The 21533-nt window shown below is 37.3% G+C and overlaps 1 protein-coding gene across 8 annotated transcripts; it reads left to right on the top strand.

Annotated features, from left to right (window-relative positions):
• The first annotated feature begins 361 nt into the window (after nt 1-361).
• Nucleotides 362-10907, top strand: LOC112010534 (inactive poly [ADP-ribose] polymerase RCD1). Of its 8 annotated transcripts, none has more exons than XM_065771675.1 (8): nt 364-661; nt 1943-2076; nt 2402-3624; nt 4265-4506; nt 4917-5014; nt 6459-6644; nt 6771-6866; nt 9709-10221. In XM_065771675.1, exons 3-8 carry the CDS (start codon nt 2528-2530, stop codon nt 9730-9732), a joined length of 1743 nt encoding a protein of 580 aa, XP_065627747.1. In that variant the 5' UTR covers nt 364-661; nt 1943-2076; nt 2402-2527; the 3' UTR covers nt 9733-10221. The 8 variants fall into 8 exon arrangements, 6 of the variants coding, with proteins under 6 accessions (XP_065627747.1, XP_065627748.1, XP_023898646.2 ...); XM_065771676.1 differs by lacking the exon at nt 9709-10221 and adding an exon at nt 6942-7139; XM_024042878.2 differs by lacking the exon at nt 9709-10221 and adding an exon at nt 10479-10907 and having other exon boundaries at nt 365-661; nt 4956-5014.
• Nucleotides 10908-21533: the final 10626 nt, after the last annotated feature.

Here is a 21533-nt window from a genome sequence, read left to right on the forward strand (position 1 = left end):
ATATGCAGTAATATACGTGTATATATATATATGTATGTGATAGGTATATACGGTAATATTTAAGATTAAGATGTAACGTGGATGACTATGACCCACGCAGAAAATAATTGTTATATGAGAAATTTGAAGTTAAGCCCAACTCACCTAATAATGTCAAAAGTACACCTAATAATGTCAAAAGTAATTTCCCCAAAAAAAAAAAAAAATTGTCAAAAGTACACCGAACATCACCATATTCCATCCAATAAAATACAGACACGGCAATAGCATCAGAGAGCACGCATGTGACAATATCATTGCCCAAAATTGAAACAGTGGTCCCACCTTCGTTTGCTTTACGCCCAAGCAAAAAAACAAAAGAATAAGTGAGCGATGAAAGGGTTAGGAGAAGATAGAGAAAGCCATAGCAAGCCTCTCTCCCTCAGGCAAAGACCGCCGACTTAAAAAAAATAAAAATAAAAAAGAAAGTCACGACTCACGCCGAGTCATTACGGCGTCGTATCCCTCCGTTCATATCCTCCTCTGGTTGGGTTTGTATTTTGTTTTTAATTTTTTTAAAAAAAAATTTTCAGTTTCAGTCATCCTGGCTCAAAAACCAACCCCTCCTCTATATCCAAACCCCTATCCTTCGAATTTGACTTTCTCTTTTATCGCTTCGCAGGTATATTCTTTTCAATTTATTCGTTAATTTCGAGATCTGTTTTGCTTTTTTTTTTTTTTTTTTTTTTTTCAAAAAGTCGGATTTTGAGCCTCGAATCGCACGGATCGGAGTCGATTCCGTTTATACGAGCATGTGGATCGTTTTTTTGTTGATTTTTATGAGCTGATTCGGTGAATTTGATATATATATATATATATATTTGTGTTTGTCTCTGTTTTTTGGCACAGAAATTTGTGTTTTAGATTCAGCAGATTTGTGGCTTGTAGATTAGTGCAAAAATAGTACATAATTTTTGGAAATTTTTTTATTTTATTTTTATTTTTTATAAAATTTTTTGATAAAGGAATTCTTGTTGTTGTGTAATTGGAAATTAGATTCTCTAATGAAGTAGAAGAAAAATTTTAATTTTTTGTTAGGTAATTAATTATTTTTTGGTTGGTGAGAAACTTGAAGAAATGAAAGTGATTTATATTTTCAAAACTTTTAGTTTGTAAAATTAGATTAACTTATGAGGAGAAAATATTTGGAAAAAGACTAATTTTTTTAAGCAGAATAATTTTTTTTTTAAATTTTTTGTTTGGTAATTGATTATTGTTTGGTTGGTGAGAAACTTGAAGAAATGAAGTGATTTAAATTTTCAGAACTTTTAGTTAGTAAAATTAGATAAACTTATGAGGAGAAAATATTTGGAAAAGGTCTAATTTTTTTTTTTAAGTAGAATAAATATTTAAGTTTTTGTTAGGTAATTAATTATTGTTTGGTTGGTGAGAAACTTGAAGAAATGAAAGTGCTTTAAATTTCTGAACTTTTAGTTAGTAAAATTAGATAAACTTATGAAGAGAAAATATTTGGATTAAAAAAAAAAAAATAGACTAAAGTTGAGGGCTTGTTTGTTTTGGAAAACTAATCCATGTTATTGCGGCAAGTAAACTGAAATATATTTATTAAAAAAGAAAGAAAGAAAATAAGTCAATTAAATTAAACTAATCCTTATTTTTGCAGCAAATAATCTGAAATATATTTATTAAAAAATTTAAGAAAATAAGGCAATTAAGATAAACTAATATATATATATATATTTGCAATAGGGTTCTTGTTTTCTTTATTGGGTTAATAATTGCAATATTTGTGTGTTTTTGTTTTTGTAATATTATTGGTTTAAAATCTGTGTTTAATATCTAGAATATAAAATTTACTCTATGGTATTACTTTTAAGTCTCTGAAAATATTCGTGGAATAGAAATTTAAGCTTTGAGTCCTATTATTGGATGCTATTATTAGGAGTGGAGCTGTTTCTTGCTGTACAGTAAATAAGGAAGTGGCTTTTCTTCTTTGAGTTTTAGTGTGGTAATTGAGAAGGGGAAGATGTACATTATGAACACTAACTGCAGCGCCTACACTAATTGCAGTGCGAGGTACGTTTTATTCCTGCAGTTAGTATGTATATAGTTGTGCTTGCATGTATCTTACCCCATATAATTATTTTTCCCCTTGTGACTGGCTCTTTACATCAGTATAGTTGTCCTTGGCATGATATTGTCTCGTTTTGGTTTTCTCAAATTACAACCTTGCAAAGCAAAAATTATCGGGATTGAGGATTTGTAATTGGCTAAATATTTAAATTTAAAATGGGTTCACAAGTCTTGATGCTTATTGGACTTGCTTGGAACTTGCACTAGATGCCTGCATTGCTTGTAGATCTTTATATATATTTATATATATATTTTTTTTACTTTTCAGGGTTTCCCAATTATCTAAAATGGTACTATTTCTTTGAGACTGGTTGGGAGCTAGAGTTGAATTTTTCTTGTGTGGTTGAGCTTTTAGATTTAGACTTGCGGATAGATATTGATCAAGTAGATAAAAATGGAAGCAAATATCGCAAAGGCATCGGATAGAAGTAAGAGAGTTGTGCTCGACTTAAAAAGAAAGCGGGCAACCCAGCTTGCTACATATTTGAATGAAGTTAGGCCCACTTGGGATTCATTGCAAAATAGGCTTGACAAACGGAGGAAATTGAATGGGTGCCAAAGGAAGGACATGAGCTATGGGCCTAGTGGGAGATCTTTGCTCAAATGTTATTCAAATTATGTGAAAACTGGGACACCAAAGCGTTTAATGTTTTATCAGAATGGCGAATGGATTGATTTCCCCCAGAGTGTTGTTGATGTGGTTAGGGAAGATTTTCAGGTTAAGAAGTCTGCTGTAGAGGTTGAGTTCAATGGCCATCGCTTTATGCTTGATTTTCTGCATATGTCTCGAGTGGACTTGAAAACAACCTTACAGGAACCCATTGCTTGGATTGATGAAGCAGACAGCTGCTTCTTTCCTGAAACTTTTGACTGCCATCAACCTGAAACTATGGAATATCAAGACCCAGTGTTGGAGGAGCCTTATGGGCCTCAAGAGATCAAGCTGCTGTTGGAAATTGAAATAAATGGAGTGGATCAATCCAAGCTGACGGAATGTAGTGGGGAGTCAAATGATCTAGTTAAGCAGATACAAATCAATAGTAAACCTGCTAGCAACTGCTATGCTATAGATGTTGAGAATAGTTGTAGTAGAGAGTCTGATGCAAAAATGGATGAAGATTTTCAGGAAAATAAACAGATACCTGCAAATTTAGTCATAGCGCCTGTATCTGAAAATGAAGAATTTAATTGTGATTCTGTGCAGAAGTTGTTTCTTGTGGGTATGGGTGCTTCAGGCAGACCCGACATTCTTGAAATATACCGTTGCGAAAGCACTTCATTGCAAGCTCGATTTGAGCTTTTTCAGAAGCAGGCTGAACTAACCCAAAAATGTCGTGGGGATGCAAATGTTCAATATGCTTGGCTTGCTTGTTCTAAAGGGGAGCTGCCTACAATATTGACACATGGGCTTGGTCATTGTGGACCTTCCACAATTAAGTCCATGTATGGTAGTGGTGTTCATCTTGCAGCTGCCAACTGTTCTTACACCAGGTTGGGGTTTTCTTTCCCAGTCTATTAAGTTATACATTAAAATTCTTATATTTACTTCAATAGTGTTGAGAAATTTGTGCGGCTGGCCAGCTCTTTATGGCAGTACTGCTTTATTATTATTATTATTATTATTATTATTTATTTTTAAAAAAGCTTCTTCACTATATTGGAATACATTAAATTTGTCTAGTTCTTAGAAAGGGTTGATGTTGTGTTAATTTTTCTTTACTATTGCCTATGGTTAGTCAATCTGGGTTGTTGCCCCTTTGGGACTTGCACCTGTTTGTGGCTACCCAACTAATTTTAGCAGCAAGTTGAACCATTTATTGTTGAATGTTTCTCTTCACTTTTTGTGTGCTCCTAATTGCTACATGGTTGAACTCAGCTTCTTTGTGGATAGTGGAATCATCTTATGAATGTCATTGTTATTCATCTTTTTATCATATTGTCACTATTTTTTTTTTTTTATACTGCTTTTGTTTAAGGTTTACATGGGATGCATTATTATTATTATTGCTTAAAAAAAAAAAAATCTTTCTTTGTATGGTCTTTTGTCATTGTCCTTATCATGTTACTATTTACATTTTAGCTATTTTGTTAATGCCTTTAAAGAAGGATTAAAATTTTGACTTGATTACAGTGCAAATTTTTGTGATGTTGACGAAAATGGGGTACAACACTTGGTGTTGTGCCAAGTGATAATGGGAAAAATGGAGGTTGTTCATTCTGGCTCTAGACAAAACCTTCCCAGTTGCAAGGACTATGATAGTGGAGTGGATGATCTTCAAAATCCAAAGATTTATATAGTCTGGACTATGAATATGAACACTCACATCTATCCAGAATTTGTTGTTAGTTTCAAGATCTCTTCCAAAACTGAAGGTGAATATGACTCCTTTTAGATTTCTTATAGTTTCGTTGTTATTTCAAATTTCCCTGATTGTGTGCAAGAACTTGTGTTCTTGCATTTTATTACATATGCATGCTACTTATGCAATTGATCAGAAATGAACTAGTTGTTCTTGTTCTCAATTGCACAATTTCTGTTTCAAACTTGGATGTAAAGGGTTTAGAAGTTGTTAGTTTTAGGAAACAGGGCTTCATCCATGGATTGTAGATATCTCCTCTTGGTTGGACTTTGTTACAATGAAGAGATGATTCATCACTGCAACTGCTGATTCATTGAGATAGCCAGCCATGTCTTCTGCGGATGCTGTATGATTACCATGGATTTTTTTTTCTTTAAGCTTTTTTAGTACTTGAGCACCTAGTACTTCATGTTGTTCCTACAGGGCATTTGATTGGAAGTGAGACTAAGCTTGATATTTCAGGGGTTACATCTTGTCAGGTGCGTAAGCACCAACAATTAGAGTCTTCTGCAGTTGATTTGGTAAGTGTCTTACTTTATTACATGGTGTTTGGTTTCTTGTGTTATTTGTTTCATGTTTTTATTTTAATAATTTAATTAGATATGGCGCTAATGGCCTTTGCCCAAGTTACTGGGGTTTGAATACACTCAAGTCTTTACATAGGCCTAAAAAATATTTATGTTAGACGTGGCATTTGCCAAATAAAATATAAAATTATAGTTTTTGTAGTTTAATAATTAAATCATCTAAATTTTATTACTTTCAAGAATGAGAAATACTTGGACGCGTTAAAAATTCAGAATGTGTATTGCTAAAGACGAGTAGAAAATTTGAAGTGACTTCTAATATTTTTGAAGATAGTGTAGAGGTTGTACCCAATGCACAATTCTCCTGCTTCTGCGGGTTTGTGAATGCAGTATGAAGAGTAATAGTTTATTGAAGAAGCATATGTCTATTTTATAAAGGAGAAAAAGAAGAAAGGAAAAGAATCATACTTTTATATTCATTATGTTAACTTAGACATTTGTGTGTGTGACATCTAGTCAAAGGCGAAAGGAAACCTTAAGGCCTCAAGTACTCGTATTGCCTGAGGTGTGAGGTGTGAAATTCTAAATTTAGTTCTTATACATGTAGTGAACTCAAATTGTATGTATCTCATGTTTATTAGACAGTTTGAATTTTTCAAACTGGTGGGAGGCTTTATTACAAGATTATGTGATGGTAACAAACTTGAATTAAAGTACTGAACTACCCTTTTTTGCCTAATTACAGAACTGCCTTCATTTTTTTTGGAACCAAGTTTCATTGAGCCTCTCACATGCCTTACAGTTGTTTCGAAGCGCTTGGGTGCTCACCTAGGCTCTAAAGGCGAGTGCCTCACCAAAGGCACTTTACCTTAAAGCTCTAGGGTGCCTCACCTCGTCTTAGTGCATAGACGAGCAGTCAGCTCGCCTTTGACTACACTGGTGGGGGTGGAGATTTTTAATCTTTATTATGCATGTCTATTGCTGCAAAGTTTTTCCATTGTTTACTTATTTTAATTTTTTTTAACCCTATAGTTATTACTTTTAAAAAAGATTAATCTTTCTATATTTTATTAGTAAAAAAATCTTAGTCAATTTGTTTATCCTGTTTTGGTTGGGATTTTCATCTTTGTGCTTTGTTTTACACTCTGCAAGTTTTAGCCCTTTATCTTCTGCATCCTACATAGATTTAAGATGATTGCTACCATGCATTTTTTCCCCTGATATTTGAAGCTTGTACTTATTAAAGTAAATTGGAGAATGCATGTCTTTTGATTTTTGAACCAAAATAAGAGTGTTTAGCCTCCCTTGTTTATATATAAATATATGTTGATCTGTGTGCTTGTGTTGGTTTTTGAAGAGTTTGCAGCATTCGATGTTAATTGTTATGCAAATTTGCTATTATTAACTGCTTTTGACATTTGAATGTGATTTCTCTTAGCAGAGCGTGAGTCAACCAGTTTCAGATTCTGGGAGATCTGAGGGGAAAGCTCCCAGTCTGGGTTCAAGCAATACAAGAGCTCCTAAATCTCCTTGGATGCCTTTTCCCATGTTGTTTGCTGCCATTTCAGAGAAAGTTTCTTCTGGGGTCATGGAGAAGATTAATGAACATTATGAGTTGTTTAGGGTATGTTTAGTAACTTTGGTGTTAGCTCTTTTGCTCCACCCCAGCTTCCTTCCAATAAAATGAAAATTTCTGTTTTGATTGAATCATCTTAACTGCTTCTAAGGTATTTTTTTGGATATTGATCAGACAAAGAAGATAGGTCGTGATGAGTTTATTAAAAAGTTGAGACTGATAGTTGGGGATGCTTTATTGAGGTCTACAATAACAAATCTGCAATGCCAGGTACAATTCATTACTTGATCTTGAAAATTACTTTGTGTGCTCTTGGGCTGTGCGCTGATTACTTATTGCAAGCAGTAATTTCGTTATGTGGATCAAAAGTGGGCTAGCGTGGACTGGGGAGTGGAAATGTTACTTCAAGAGAACATATAAGGATTTGTAGGGTTTTGACTTTTGAGCAAATCTTGCTCTTTTGAACAGTGGAAAAGTTTAGGATCTTGTTGAGAGTTATTTGTTAGATAGTTATGGACTAGGTCTACTGCCAGAATTTCTTTTTGGTGTTTTTTTATGTTTTGATAAGTAAGTAGAATAGCTTTATTAAAAATAAAAACACTTAATGTTCCTGAGTCCAAAAAATCACAAAGCAAAGCTAAGAGAATAGTGAAACTCTAATGGCCAATTTGGATGGAGGGGAGTAGAGTTGGCCGGAAATTGGCCTCATTTCAGGCAACTCTATTCTACTCCCCTCTCGTTCCCCCCTCTCTCCCCCTCTATCCAAACTGGTGATGAAGTAGAGTAACTATGAGTAAAACCCCGAACCTGAAACTGCTCAAACAAGTTGCGAAGCAATAAGGATTTTAATTGATTAAGGGAACTCGCAATATTCTGAAATGTGTATAAGAGTTGCATTCTCTCCACATTAACTGCGTCAAAGAAGATGGCACTAAATTCCAAACTGCTGAGGAGTGCTTTCCCAACTAATTTTTCCGCCCAAATAATAACGATGGCATTGGTGTTATTTATTGAAAGGCTTTGTTTATTTTGGTTTTGAGAATGTTTGTGCCAGAATTAAAATTTATTTTGGGGTGCGCTAATGAACATGCACAGTTATGTCAGGAGTTTGTGGCTTAAAATTCTCGTGGTTCTAGTCAGGCCTTGCTCATGAATAGCTATGGTGGTTTACTTTGGAGAGGAATCAACTTTCTTGCTGTCTTGTGTGGTTGACATACAAAGAAGGTTTGGGATAGTGGACTTACTGTAGAAGTAAGGGATTCCTATGAGGTTGGCTTGCACGGTCATTAGGAATGATTTCAGGTTGAAATCTGGTGCTGATTTTCATTGGAAAAGAATAAAATAGGTAGTATACCGTGCACAAGGCTCATGCTTGTGCAACACTAAATAAAAAATATATTTATATTTTAAAAATGCTAAGAATAAAAGAATTTTTGATTTGATAGTAAATGGAATTGTATTCTGGTGTGCATTTAAATGTGAAGAGTATGGGTGCAGCGTCAAGTAGGTGGGTTTAGTGCCGACTGAGTGTGTATGTAACTTATCAATGTTTCGCTTAATCTACTGTTGGATTACACGATGGCTATATGTCTATCATATTTGCTAAATATTAGATAATCAAAGATTTAAGAACCATCTCATCTAAAAGGCCCAAATTATGACTTAAAATCTATTAAACACATGGGTTTCATATTATATAGTCAATGACATCCATTTTTTTTTGGCTGGGTTATAAATGAAATACAATTGATGTGTACGTTGGCATGCATAAGCATGTTGGAGATATGAGCTAGTAGTTGGCTTGGTGAAATATTGATATAGTATACAATTATCGAGTGTGTAATACCACACAGAGTTACACCTAGTGTGTAAGACTACACTTAGTAAAGATGGCAATCAATGACATGATATCCAATTGATGTGAACATTGTTATGCGTGATAAGCATGTTGGAGGCGGGATCTAATAGTAACCTTGTCAAAATATTGATCTAGTATAAAATTTGTGAGTTTGTAAGATTAGACCCAGTAAAGATGGCCCAAGTATGATTGGCATGCTGGTAATACACTAATATTTTTCTTTTGATTGATGATTACACACATTGGTGATTCTGGAGTCCATGACTTTAGCATCTGCTTTGCTTTTACAAGGGGGTAGGTTTGCTCGAAGAATCACGTAAACCAGTCCAACCAGCTCTATCCGGCTCGACAGTAGGGCAAATGGGTGGTTTCATTATTAGGTTGGCTGGAATTGGGTTAAAAAATTTGAGCTGTCAGGCGGGTTTTTGGCTAGAAAATCTCACCTTTAAACCTGACCCAATTGATATTATATGCTTCTTTTTCTATCCCTCTTTCCACCAATTTGTCTATCATTGGGTTTAGGGATTTCCTTTATCACTTATTTCTCTATTAGACCCCTTGGCAAAAAAGAAAAAAAAGACCCCACATTTATTCATATTCTATTCTCTCTTCCCTCCTATGAAGTACGGGTGCGTTTTCGGATTCGGGTGCAAGTACAGGTGTGAGACTCGGCAATTTTTGAAAAAGTAGGGTACGGGTGTGGCGGGGTGCGGCGATTAAAAAATTATTAAAAATATTTTTATTTATATTTTCTATATATTTTTACTATTAAAATATTCTTAAAAAACACAATACTATGGCCTTGGTTCACAAAACAAAAATGAAAACACAAAAGAAGCGACAAATATTCAGAATAAAATTGAGGAAGGACAGATTTAGGATGTTTGGGCCTCATTTAAAGCTGATTTTGGCTGTTCCGGCATGATTCAAGGCCGATTTTGGCATTTTTTGGCTGTTTTGGTTTGTTTCGGCCGTTAGCTGATACGACCTGATTTTTGCCAAATTGGCCCGGTTCGGCGCGAATTGGAGCCGAGTTGGCATGAATCTGGAAAAAAAAAAAAAAAAAAATTCAGACGCGGCACCTACTCACGGGCAGCCGCGTCGGTGGCCGTGCCCCGTGTCGGACTCTGGTGTGGCACCCTCCCAGCTGTGTCGGTGCTTCCTAGCTTCTCTCTACACATACAGCTATTTTGACTCACCAGTTTCAATTTCGCTCTATCATCTTTGAAATCATCACTCTTGCTGTTGTGGTAGGTCTTCCATCGTTGCTGTCGCTAAGTCATAGTTGATGCACCTTCACAGTGTGCTTCTTCAAGGTCAACAAACTTGGACTCTTAGAAGAGGATCTTTGGATGCTAACTGCATGGCATTGTGGTGGTTGCTCCTTCATTGTCACTACATCATTGTCGATGCTCCTTCACCTTGCTTATAAGGAAATGAGGGATGATTCTATGTAAATAATGATAGTTGTATCTGTGTTTGATAATTAGTATTTGGTTTGGTTGTTGATTTGGAGACTAGGGTTTATGTGAGCTGGGTCGATTGCTGGGTTTAGATTGGTTTGTCTTGTAATGGATTCATTCAATTTGGGTTTTAGATGGATTACGAGTTTGGGGGCCATACACAAACCAAAAACCAAAGAACCATACATAAAAATTTTGGCCAGTGACTCTTTTAATTTTTTCTAAGATCATCTATTTTTAGCGTATTCCTAGATAGTTCTATTGGGTGTAATCGAGATCAGTCATTGAAAGGGGTTATTTATTATTATTTATTATTTATTTATTTATTATTTTTTAAATTAGGAGTAACAAAGGACTGTTGTAGTCACAGGACACAGAAATCTGAGTTGACAAATTACATGCAACATAAAAATGTTGATATTTAGATTAGTGTTCATTTTGGCACTTTCTTCCAAGTGTCAAATGCAGCCTTTTGATTCCACTTACTATAAGCTCATATCCTGCTTCAGGGGCCTTCCAATTTAATATAGTAATAATACATGTCTTGTTGGCTGATTGCAGTTACCACTGAGATCTAAGTGTGAACCGGAAGTTCTACAGCCTAACCTAGAAAAAGAAAAGGTTCAGCACTCCTTCAATTGATTGTAGCACATTATTACAGTCTTTGAATGTGGTGCTCAGCCTGTGTGATGACCATGGACTTTTGGGATCTTGCAAGTTGCGTGCTAGGAAATGTGTCGACATAAATGTTGTGAATATCATAATATTTGGGTGTGTTTTGGAGGACCATCCTTCTGGAGTAAAGTAAAACCTTTCCTTCTATGCTGTTTAATGTTTTTTTTTTGATGTGAACTGTTTAATGTTTATCTCTTACTTTTTAGAGTGGCAATAAGTTTGGCTTTTGTGTTATTCTAGTGTGTGTGACATTAAAGCTGGAGGAGGATTTTTATATTTTTTGGAACATGGATTATAAATATTTACTTCTAAGCATTCTGGAGTCTCTAACCTTTACTTTGTTGGATTATAAATATATATATATTTTTAGTTTATTTTAAATTGATCTCTGTGTGTGATTTGCGCGGACTGCTGACTGGTTGTGGGCACCGATACTTCACTCATAATGGACTAAGTAAAAAATGGAGTTGAGCTAATCAACAGAAGAGTTTTATGGACCTGCAACTGTAACATTTTTTGTTCTGCAGTTTGTTAGATTGCACATTTGTGGTATTATATATGTCACTCCGTTTTTTTTTTAATATAATATAATATAATTATTTATTTATAAATTAAAAAAAAAGGCCTAGCAAGTGTGAGCCGTGAAGAAGAAGGCATTATTGGCAACTTGTTACCTAAACAAATTATAACAAAAGTTAGTGGCGGACGGTGAGCTTTTTGTTTTAATTATAAAAGATTACACCATGCAATAACTAACATACTCGTGTTGTCCCATTAACTGTAATGAGGCACCGTGTTTTCATAAGTTCACCCACCCCAACACGCTCTCTCTCTCTCTCCTACCCCACACACTAACGTTAATGTAGAATTGTAGATAGCCCTCTTACAATATGCGGTCCCATCATCAACCAAACACACAAATAAATAAATATATATATATATATAGGCATTAAATTAAAAATATAATTATGTGGCCCCATTAAAGTGTATTGGAATATTCGAGATCCTTTATTGGAATAAAATAAGGCGGGCGGTGCCTTATCATACAAGCTGTTATCACAATCTAGTCTACCCTCATAATCAAATATATCATATCATAATAGACAGAAGATAAGGCTTGCTTTTCCTTCACGTCAAAAGAAGTGCAATAATGCCTTCTTCTTCACGGCTCANTGTGTGTGTGTGTGTGTGGCACTTCACATTTTGCTTCAAAAGAAGCTTTTTATGGTTGTGTTCTTTAAGCCAATGGAAGTATAAGCGAGCCTCCAGTCCTCTGAAACATGCCAAAGCCATTGTGGTCAATAACGATAGCTGAATGGAATCAGAAAAGGAATTTCAATGGCTCCATTGATGGTAAAGACCAAGAAAACAAGAAGAGTATTTGTAACATTTGAAGAAATAACACAATCAAGCAAATGAAATTCACTTTTCTATTCAATGATTCATAAGGCTCAGACACTGCTCTGTGTTTGAAAAGTCCATGATTTGCAAAGTTAAATAATAAAAAATATTAAATATTTAACACAAAATAAATAAATAAATAAATATATATATATTAAATATTAGAAAATGATTTGCTGCAAACTAAGATGCAATAACTCCTGCAAAAATGCACACATGTCAATTCCTTAAATAGACATCTGTCCAGGTTTATATTTAAATGAAAACTTCCTTGTCAAAATTGAATTTTTCACTAAATGGCCAATTGACATATATGCATTTTTTAGAAGTTGCTACAACTTAGTTTACAGCAAATCTTTGCTCTTAAATATTTAACACACATATATATACTATGCTCCTTTTTGGGGTTTAGTATCATAATTTTATGTTTATAACCCTTTTTTTTAACCTTTCATATAGAGTTACCAATTCACTATATATATATATATATGGGTTGGGTTCAAGTTACATTTGTTGTAACTCTAACCAATATTACATCAATCAATATTTTTAAATTTGATGTAAATTTTGACAAATCGACCATTGGATTACAATATCTTTGTATATTCTCCATGCATGCAAAATTTCAAGATGATCAAAGATCAATAGTCATGTCACCTATCAATTGTATAAATTCGAATTTTTGTGATTTAAAATAATGTATAAAAAATGAGTTTATGGATCAAATGATAAATAACATCCAATTAGTATAAAATTTGGCATGCATGTTTAGAACATATAGAACATGTAATTCAATGGTGAAATTTTCAAAATATAAATTCATTAAGAAGTTATTGGGTGGTGTAACATTACTTAGAATTACACCAAGTGTAACTTGAACCCAACCTTATATATATATATATGTGTGTGTGTGTGTGTGTGTGTGTTGTGAATTGGTAAAAGTACTAATACATAATATAATTCAGTTGAAAAAGTAGTATATAAATTTTGTTCATAGGCTTAACAATTTTGACCGAAAGACTTTTGGCTATTGAGAAGAATTCAATATATGAAACAAAGAGTGCAGAATAAGATAGTGTCAGTTAGAAATATGATAAAAGAATGAATATTGTGAGTTTGCAATTTGAGGGATTATTGATATACCATCTTTTGTAGTAGTAGTAGTAGGAAAACATGGATGAGAAATCAATTGGAAGTGAAGGGGAGAAACTTATCTGAAGTACGACGTGGATTACAAAAATTGCATTTTTTTTTTTTAAATTAACTAAAATTTAGTGGTTTTAAATTAATAATTTTATATATCTAACTTTATTATTTAAATTGTTTAAACATATGAATTTGAGGGTAATTTGTCATCTAAAATAAGGATCCCAAATAATGGAAAATCGCTTAAATAGTAGTGTGTGTGTATATTCACACTAGCCTCTAACTCTCTAAGCACGTGCATGAGCTTATAATCTATTCTTCTTCTTCTTCTTTTTCTAAAAATTAATAATTTTCATTTGTTATAATTCGGAATTACTGCATTTTTCAATCACAAAAATAATTAGAGGTGTGTTGAGATTTATGCGTTTATGGGTAAAATAATTTTTAAGTATACAAATCTCATCACAACCCTAACTTTTATTTCTTTTTGTTTAAAAATGTCAAGATAAAGGTTGTTGATCAGAATTACTTCTTCTTTTTTTTTTTTTGGAGGAAATGTTGATGTTGGATTCAAATTTTTATCTCAAGGCAGTGAAAACCAAATATATATATATATATATGTACATTTTTTGTTTCCCAAGTCACGGGGTTCAAATATGTGGTGTTGCGACTGAAAACCTCCACCTCCAACCTAGCAAAGACATTGCCAAAACCTTGGAAAGACATCAGAGAGAGAGATTCATCACCAGCCCCTTTCTTTCATTTTCTTGGCTTCCACTCTTGGCGTCCCGTTTTCCATTGCTTCATTCCCTTCAACAAATCATCATCTAATTCTCTCTCAGAAAAAGAAAAAATGGAATTCGTGAATACACATTTTGATGTAGAACAGACCACCATGGCCTTTCTAGACTCTCACTCACGCTTGAAATCATCACGCAAGGCAAAAAAATACTAGTAGAAATCATAGGCCTTTGAGTCGGAATCGCATGAAATTTGGCAGGCTGAAGCAAAACAGTCTTCTAAGCAATAGTCGTCACTTTGCCATGAGGTATCCCTTAAAAATGGCGAATTCCTCTGTTTAGGCCCCGAAAATTGTGATTTTGCCGTTTATAGTAATTTTTGTTTCCGCAATAACTTTTTGCTCAAAAGTTAGAATAAGGTCCCCGCTTGTTTTGTGATGATCCTTGTGAGAGTGCCTATTTTCTTTAGCACTATGGCCCAAGGATCCTGGGCCGTGTGAGATGTTCTTGGTGGACTGGGATCAATTCTCCGCAGCTAAAGGGGCTGTTTTAAGAATAGATTGGCGCACAGAACAAACTTCCTACAATACAAACAACTAACAAAAAAGTATTCGTATTGAATGACATTTTAACAGTAAAGAAAATGCATAATAAATGAAATATAATGCAAAGAACACGTTAGGGATCCTCTAATTAGTGAGGTGTGTTTCATTAGTTTCTTTTAATTGTGATTACAAAGCTCACTAAGACATGATGCAAGGTTCAAATGAGTTCAAAAATTACAGACTTTGATAGCCATTCAAGCTTCAAAGACTTGCAAAGTTTGAATTCTTTGAATCCGAGCGTGTACTGTAGTGGCTGCCTCTGGGATACCGAGAACAGATTCCTCTGTTTTCCTTTTAGTTTTACAGAGTCTCTTCTACAATCTTTGTGAGACTTTAGAGAAATGACTTTAAATGCCTTAACGAATGATCTAAGCGTCCAGAATTGAATGCCTTATCCTTTTTCCTTCCCCCCCTTTTATAGCACAGCTTCGGGCTCTCGGGGTACTACCGATTTTTCCTTTTTACCCTTTGAATTCGGTTACGTGCCTGGTTGCTTCAGGATCATGTCGTTTCCCTTTTCTTCATAGTTTCTTTCTTTTGTTGCGACCAGATGAAAGTCTCCCAGCTAGCTTCCCATTTCCAGATTTTCCCGTTGGCTGACCTGAGGCCTTTTGGCTTTTGCTCCAGCTTTCCCAGTTGTACTTTTCCTTGTCTCTTTCTTCAAATGGTTGGAACCAAAGCTCCTGCATTTTTTGCTTTGTACTTCCACTGTGTGCCTGGGTCATAAGGTCCGCGTGCCTTTTGTCTCATTTCTCTCTTTAAATCTGCTTTAGTTTCACCTCACGCATCCAGGGATCCTCTGCCTCTGGTACCGCTTCTGGGCGTCCCGACCCAATTCTTCCTTCTAGGCTTCCTTTGGCTTGCTGTTTCTTTTATCTGTTTTCTTGGGCCCCTTTCTTCGTGGACCTCTGGATCAGATCCTTTGGGCTCCTTTCCTTTTCTTTCTTTTCTTCTTCCTTTTCTTTATTGTGAGAACCCACCCTTTATTTTCTCTCTTCTTTTTTTTTTTTGGGTGAAATGGGCCCAAAGTCTTTTTCCATCTCTTTTTTTTTTTTGGGCCTATTTGTGGCTATTTAATTATTTTGAACCTCAACATTTAGCCCCCCGAGCTCATGGGTTGCCTGCAGCCCATGCGTGAGTTTTTTTTTTTGTAGGATCTTCTTTTGTTTTGATCCTTCTACGGGGATCCTGATCTTCCATTTCTTCGGCATCCTGGCTCCTTCGCTTCTTCCTTTTTCTGCGACTCCTCCCTTTCTCGTGGGACGTGGCAGTTGGGTTGAAATAAAACTCCCACCACCTACTTTTACGTTTCCCATAACACTCATTAATAATTGCCGCTAACTTCTTCTCTTTTAAATTTAATTCTTGGCAACTGGCGCGTCTTTTCACACATCATCTTCTCTAACTGCTCTTATTTCTTCATTCTAGCATTTTCTCATTTACTCTCTTTTTTTTCTTGTCTACCTGAGTCTTCTGTTCTCAGCCCTTTTTCTTTTCTTTCGATCAGTCTCGTCGCCATCTTCTTTTCTTCTTTCCAGATACCCATTACTTCAATGGCTTCTTCTTCTTCTTCTCGAAAAAGAAATGAGCGTACTCCTAGTCCCTTTGAAGGCGAGGGCTCCTCTAGTTTTGCGCAAGATGAGCCTGTCGTTGGGCGCCCTGCTTTTCCTTTGCGAGACCCCTGGTATACTCCTAGCTTATTTTTTCCTCAGGTGTCTCATGGCGAAACCCCTCCATCTTCTCACGCCTGGGTATTTTCCGGTCAAGCGGGTTTTGTTGGTTCTGCACAAGTTCCAGACCCTAGGGAGATTTTTGATTTTCAAATTAGGCGAGGACTTCAAGAGGCGGTCCCCATCTTCTTCGATTTTGTCACTGGAAAAATCCAAGGCTGGCCTATTTGGGTGGATAATGAGCTTTCTGACGAGGAGTTTGTGGGTCGCTTGGATCGTGCCGGCGTCCTGAAGGCAGTGGCTATTTCTAGGAATCTCGAGGGTTTCAGAGATGCCAAAGGCCTTAGGCATTTGGTGCGCCATTGGTGTCCTACTCTGCACACTTTCTCCTTTTTTGTTGGTGAACTGACTGTTACCTTGGAGGATGTGGTCAATAATTTTCTCCTTCCGGTGCTTGGGGATGAAAACCCCTTTGATATCAAGCTTTCTGATGAGGATCTCGAAGTGGAAGAGAAATTATTTGCTCACTTTGGTGGACGTACTGCTTCTTCTGGTGGGAAACCGGCCAGGATAGGTAAGTGGGTTATGACTCTTTCACGTGAAAAGGATAAGGAAGTCAGGCGTGCCGGGTTCCTTGCATTCTGACTTAGCAAGTTCCTGTTCAGCGAGTTCCCTGGGTATGGAATCAAGTCCACTCTTTTTCCTTTAGCGATTAAGTTGGCTCAGGGCGCCCAATATCCTCTAGCCCCCATGTTTTTGGGCCATGTTTACTCTCAATTGGATCAACTTCATGGAGATGAGGCTGAGGGTGATTCTTGTTATGTTATCACTTCTTCGCTTCATTGCGCCATTCTCCAGGTATTTATGTGGGACTGCTCTTCAGTTACCTTAGCAAAATGTAGGAATCTAAAGTTTGTGAAAGATAAGTTTCAGGGATCTCCTGATGTGGTAAAAGGGCTTTGTGGCAGTTCTACTGACAGCCTCCCTATTATTTTTCGTTGGCTGAGTCTAAAAGGTGGCAATCTTAATTTGGTTGAGTTATTTGATCAAGCAGGCCATTTGAATTGGCGCTCCCCCCGGGAGTTTGGCCCTGGTTTTGTTTGCAATTCTGTGTTATCTCCCTTTCTGACTTCTACAGGGAACACTTTTGATTTACGTAGTGGTGATGAAGGTAGCTTAGCCTACTTGGCTTGCATTAATCCTTCCTGGTTTCCTGTGCTTTCCTCGACTGGCCTACGGTACACCCATTATTCGGCGCATCAAGTACTTCGGCAGTTTGGCTTTGATCAGGATGTTCCCCCAGTGTTCAATGACATAGTTCCTTCTCTTTCTTCCTTGGATCCCTTCATGAGACTTCAGGCCTTCTCTTATTGGTCAAAACGGAGTCCTCAGTTTGTAGTGCCTGACTCTCAGAGAGGAGTTTTTGCCTCCAGTGGCTATGTTGGTTATTGGAGGAGGGTTCAGAAGTCCTTTGCTGATTATGCTGGTTCTGGGGCAATTGGGAGAGTACCCAACCCTGACATTTCTTCCGCCCCAACATCCAATAGGCATTTATCCCTACCTACTGCTGGTGTTGTTTCCACGGCTGTGAGCAGCAAAACTGGATTTGCAGAATGGCATGCTTCCAGGGAAGGCTGGGTGACTTATGCGCAGGATTTCCCAGAGAACTGGTTGGGGTGTGATCTTGTTGTTGGTGCTTCTGTTGGTGTACCAATTAAAAAAGGGGCAGTAGAGGCCATAAGTGCCAGTACTCCCGTTGGCATGAGTAAAGAGAAATCAGTTAAACAGGAAAAGTTGAAGGAGGCCGCGGCTGAAGAGAGTGTAGAGAATGTCGGCCCTAAGTCAAAGAGGAAGAAGAAGACTGGGAAATCCTAGAAGCAGTTGATACTTGTTGAAGAGAAGGAAGTAGAGCAACCTTTGGCTGCAAGGGGCCGAGTGAAGACTAAGGTAGAGTCTTCTCTTCCCCAGGCTCCTATGAATCCTTCAGTTCATGGTTCCTCGGGACCCTCTGAGCGTACCTGTAGTAAACAACAGAGACCTGAAGACCCTGTTGAAAGAGAGAGAAGGGCAAGGCCTCGTCCCTCCTTTGCTCTTTTAAGTTGTAGTTTTGTCGTTTCTCCCCTTTTTCTTTCTTTTTTGGACTAATGGGTGATTGTGTTTTTTTTTTTTTTTTGCAGTCTAAGCGTAAGCTAGATCCCAAGAAGGGCAAAAGCCAGTCTTCTGGTGAAGATGTGGTATGGCTTTCCTTATCTGTGTCTTTTGCTGCTTCCTCACATTCATTTCACAAGTGTTATATGTTTGTGCTGCCCTATTACTCACGTCCTTTCTTTCCCCCTTTTTTTTGTTCCTCACCCCTTTTTTTTTTAGGTTGAGGTTCCTCCCCCTGTGGTCGGTGAAACTTTAAAGGAGGAGATGGCTGTAGCTGCATCCCAGAGTAGGGAGGAGGAGGTTCCCAGTGGTGGCATGGTTAAGAAGACTGGGCAACCAATGCAAGACGTCCAGGCTGCCCAGGATCCTGAGGCTTCCAAGCTTCTCGCGTTCCCAGGTCCTCAGCTTGAGCAAATTCCTAGTCCTGTCAAGACCATGTTACCTCAGACTGGGTTAAGTACAAAGACTTTGGGAGGCGCATCATCATCCGGGCAAGCAGGTAAGCCTTTCTTTTCTTTTATATAGCTTTTTAGCTTTATCTCTTTTGCACCCCTTCTTTTTTTTTTGAGTTCTTCCTTTTCTTTTCTTTCTTTTTCTTCCTCTTTCCAGGTCAAGCCACTGCGAGATCTGCCTCTGGTGCTGCTACTTTTTTGGAATCGGAGGATTCTAAAGGTGGGGTGTTGATTGTTTTTTTTTTTTTTTTTTTTTTTTTTTATGTGAATATAGAACTATAGGAAAAGCTCTGTAAAAACAAAAGAAACAGAGGAACCGCTCCCGGTATCCCAGAGACAGCCACTATAGCACATACTCGGATTCAACAAATTCAAACTTTGCAAGTCTTGGAAGCTTGAATAGCTATCAAAGTCTGTAATTTTGAACTTAGTTGAACCTTGTATCACGTCTTAGTGAGCATATCCACAATCAAGAAAATAATGAAATACCTCATATTGATTTGAGAATCTCTAACAATTATTTCGTGCATTTCTTTATTGCATTGTCTTCCTTTACTGTTTCTTGCTAAAATCCTTCTCATCTAACTATCTTGGAAGGCAAAGCTCAAGCAAAGCCACTCGGACTTGAGTTCCAAATCCCACAAGTCTTGTGCAAAAGCACCAAGTCTGTGAGAATTGGGGCCAGGATCCTCGTGGCAGAATCATCCTTATGAAACTCATTTACATATATGTATATGTATTAAAATGTATGTCCTAATCTAAGAAACTAACAATTATTTGAAGATATGTGTAGTGTGTTTTGTTTTTTTATGAAGCATCCATAGAGGTAAAGGGAGAGGACAAAGCTCTATCGCATAATAAAACATGGAAAAAGACCATATAGATCAGAAAACCAGAGCTGCTGGGTTCTTACAGGCCTAGTACGCCCCGGGATCCCACGACAGTATGCCCGGGATCCCACGACAGTACACCCCAAGGTACTAAGAGGAATTGCATTTTTCATCTTGAGGAGCTTTATGTGACTTGCGCACAACTTGGTTCGTAATCAGCCCCATTTAGCTGCGGTGAACCAAGCCCAGTCCACCAAAATAACAAGTATTTGGGCCCGGGATCCTTATCTCTACTTGGGCCTGTGTGCTAAGAAAAAAAAAGCACTCTCACAACTTGATAAAAAAAAAAAAACCTGCCAAGATTCATGAGCTGGGACAGGTAAAATATATTGCCCAATGTACCCAGTTCAGTACTTGCGTAACCAAGAAGAAGAGGGAGGATACCGGGGGAAATCTTTTGATGCATAACCCAGGATCACCCCATAGAAGCTATGAACAGCTAAGTCTCAAATACATGGTCTAGGATCCCGGCATATACTGAGGATACCTAGCCCAGTACTTAGAAAAAAAAAGAGAAACCTGCCAAGATTCATGAACTGGGACAAAAAAATATATATTATATATATGTATATTACCCAATGTACCCAGTTCAGTACTTGCGCAATAAAAAAAAAAAAGAAGTACCTGACTGGAACCAACAAAACTTGTGAGAATCACAGATCAAGACTCAGTAAAAAAAAAAAAAAAAACAAGAAAAGAAGACCCACATGCCATTAAAAAGGATTAACACTTAGAAGCCATCATAAAGCACAAGTACATGGAAGAGTCTCAAAGCAAAAAAAAAAAAAGAACCAGAAAGCATTGTCCAACCAAAGAAATAGAAGATTATACAACCCCAAATTGTCCATACATATCAAAAAAAAAAAAGAGGGAAGACTAAGAAAGGAGGCCAGCCAACAAAGAGCCATCCGAGGGTAAAGCAAGGGCAGCCGAAGAAGAAAGAACCTTCTGCCTTTTGACCTTCAGATCTTGCAAAGTCTTGTGAGCACGAGCCAAAGCTTCCTCAGCAGCAGCAATCTCAGCATCAATGCCTTTAGAAGCTTGCCTCTGGAAAAGCACTTGGGCTAATAATCGCAGAAACTCCAGCAAAAGGACAGGTTGAACTTGGCTTCCAAGAGATCCTGGACAACTCCCCTCCATTCCAAGAGCTTTTCCTCAGATAGAGAGTCTAGCGAAGAATCTCTCAAAGAAATCAGCACGGCACACAGCAGCTCCATCAGAATGTTCCCCAAAAATACTCCTCCTCTGAAACCAAGGGTAAAGTCCCCATGCCTTTTAAACAGCCCTTCTAGCAGTGGTAGGCCTTCCACAGGCACAGAGAACCGCAGGAAACTGCCATAGGAGGGCCCGAAATGGCAGAAGTGACTGCAGGGAGGCTGTTGAACTCCAGGCGATCAAAGCGAGCCAAAAAGGTGGAGAGCCTTGAAGCAGTCTGAAACAACCACCTCTGAAGCCTCCCCCACTGTTGCACCATCACCTGGACCCAAAGGAACCTTCAACCCCTGAACAACATAAGGGCCACAACCTGAGCAGATCCTACACCCCCCTCAGGAACCACAAGTTCAGGATCTTGATATTAACTCCTGCAAAAAGAGAAGAGGAAAGAGAAAAAGGGGGGGGGGCAAGCTTAGCTCTTTCTTTAAAAAAAAAAAAAAAAAAAAAGAAAAGAGAAAAGTCAGGAACAAAAGAAGGTAGAAGAGAAACCAGTATCAGCCTTTTGGGCGGAGTCCCCTCCTCGTGCCCTCTGACTGCTTAAAGGACCTGGGAAAGAACACATGGCAAGTTGAAGAAAAGGTGAGGAAGCCTCAGCAAAACAGCTAAAAGAAGGCAGGGACACAGGGGGCTTCGCCATAACAACAAAAAAAAAAAAAAAAAGAAGAGAAGGATGC

This window comes from Quercus suber, unplaced genomic scaffold (genome assembly GCF_002906115.3).
Source record: "Quercus suber isolate HL8 unplaced genomic scaffold, Cork oak 2.0 scaffold_47, whole genome shotgun sequence".
In the NCBI taxonomy this organism is placed as follows: domain Eukaryota; kingdom Viridiplantae; phylum Streptophyta; class Magnoliopsida; order Fagales; family Fagaceae; genus Quercus; species Quercus suber.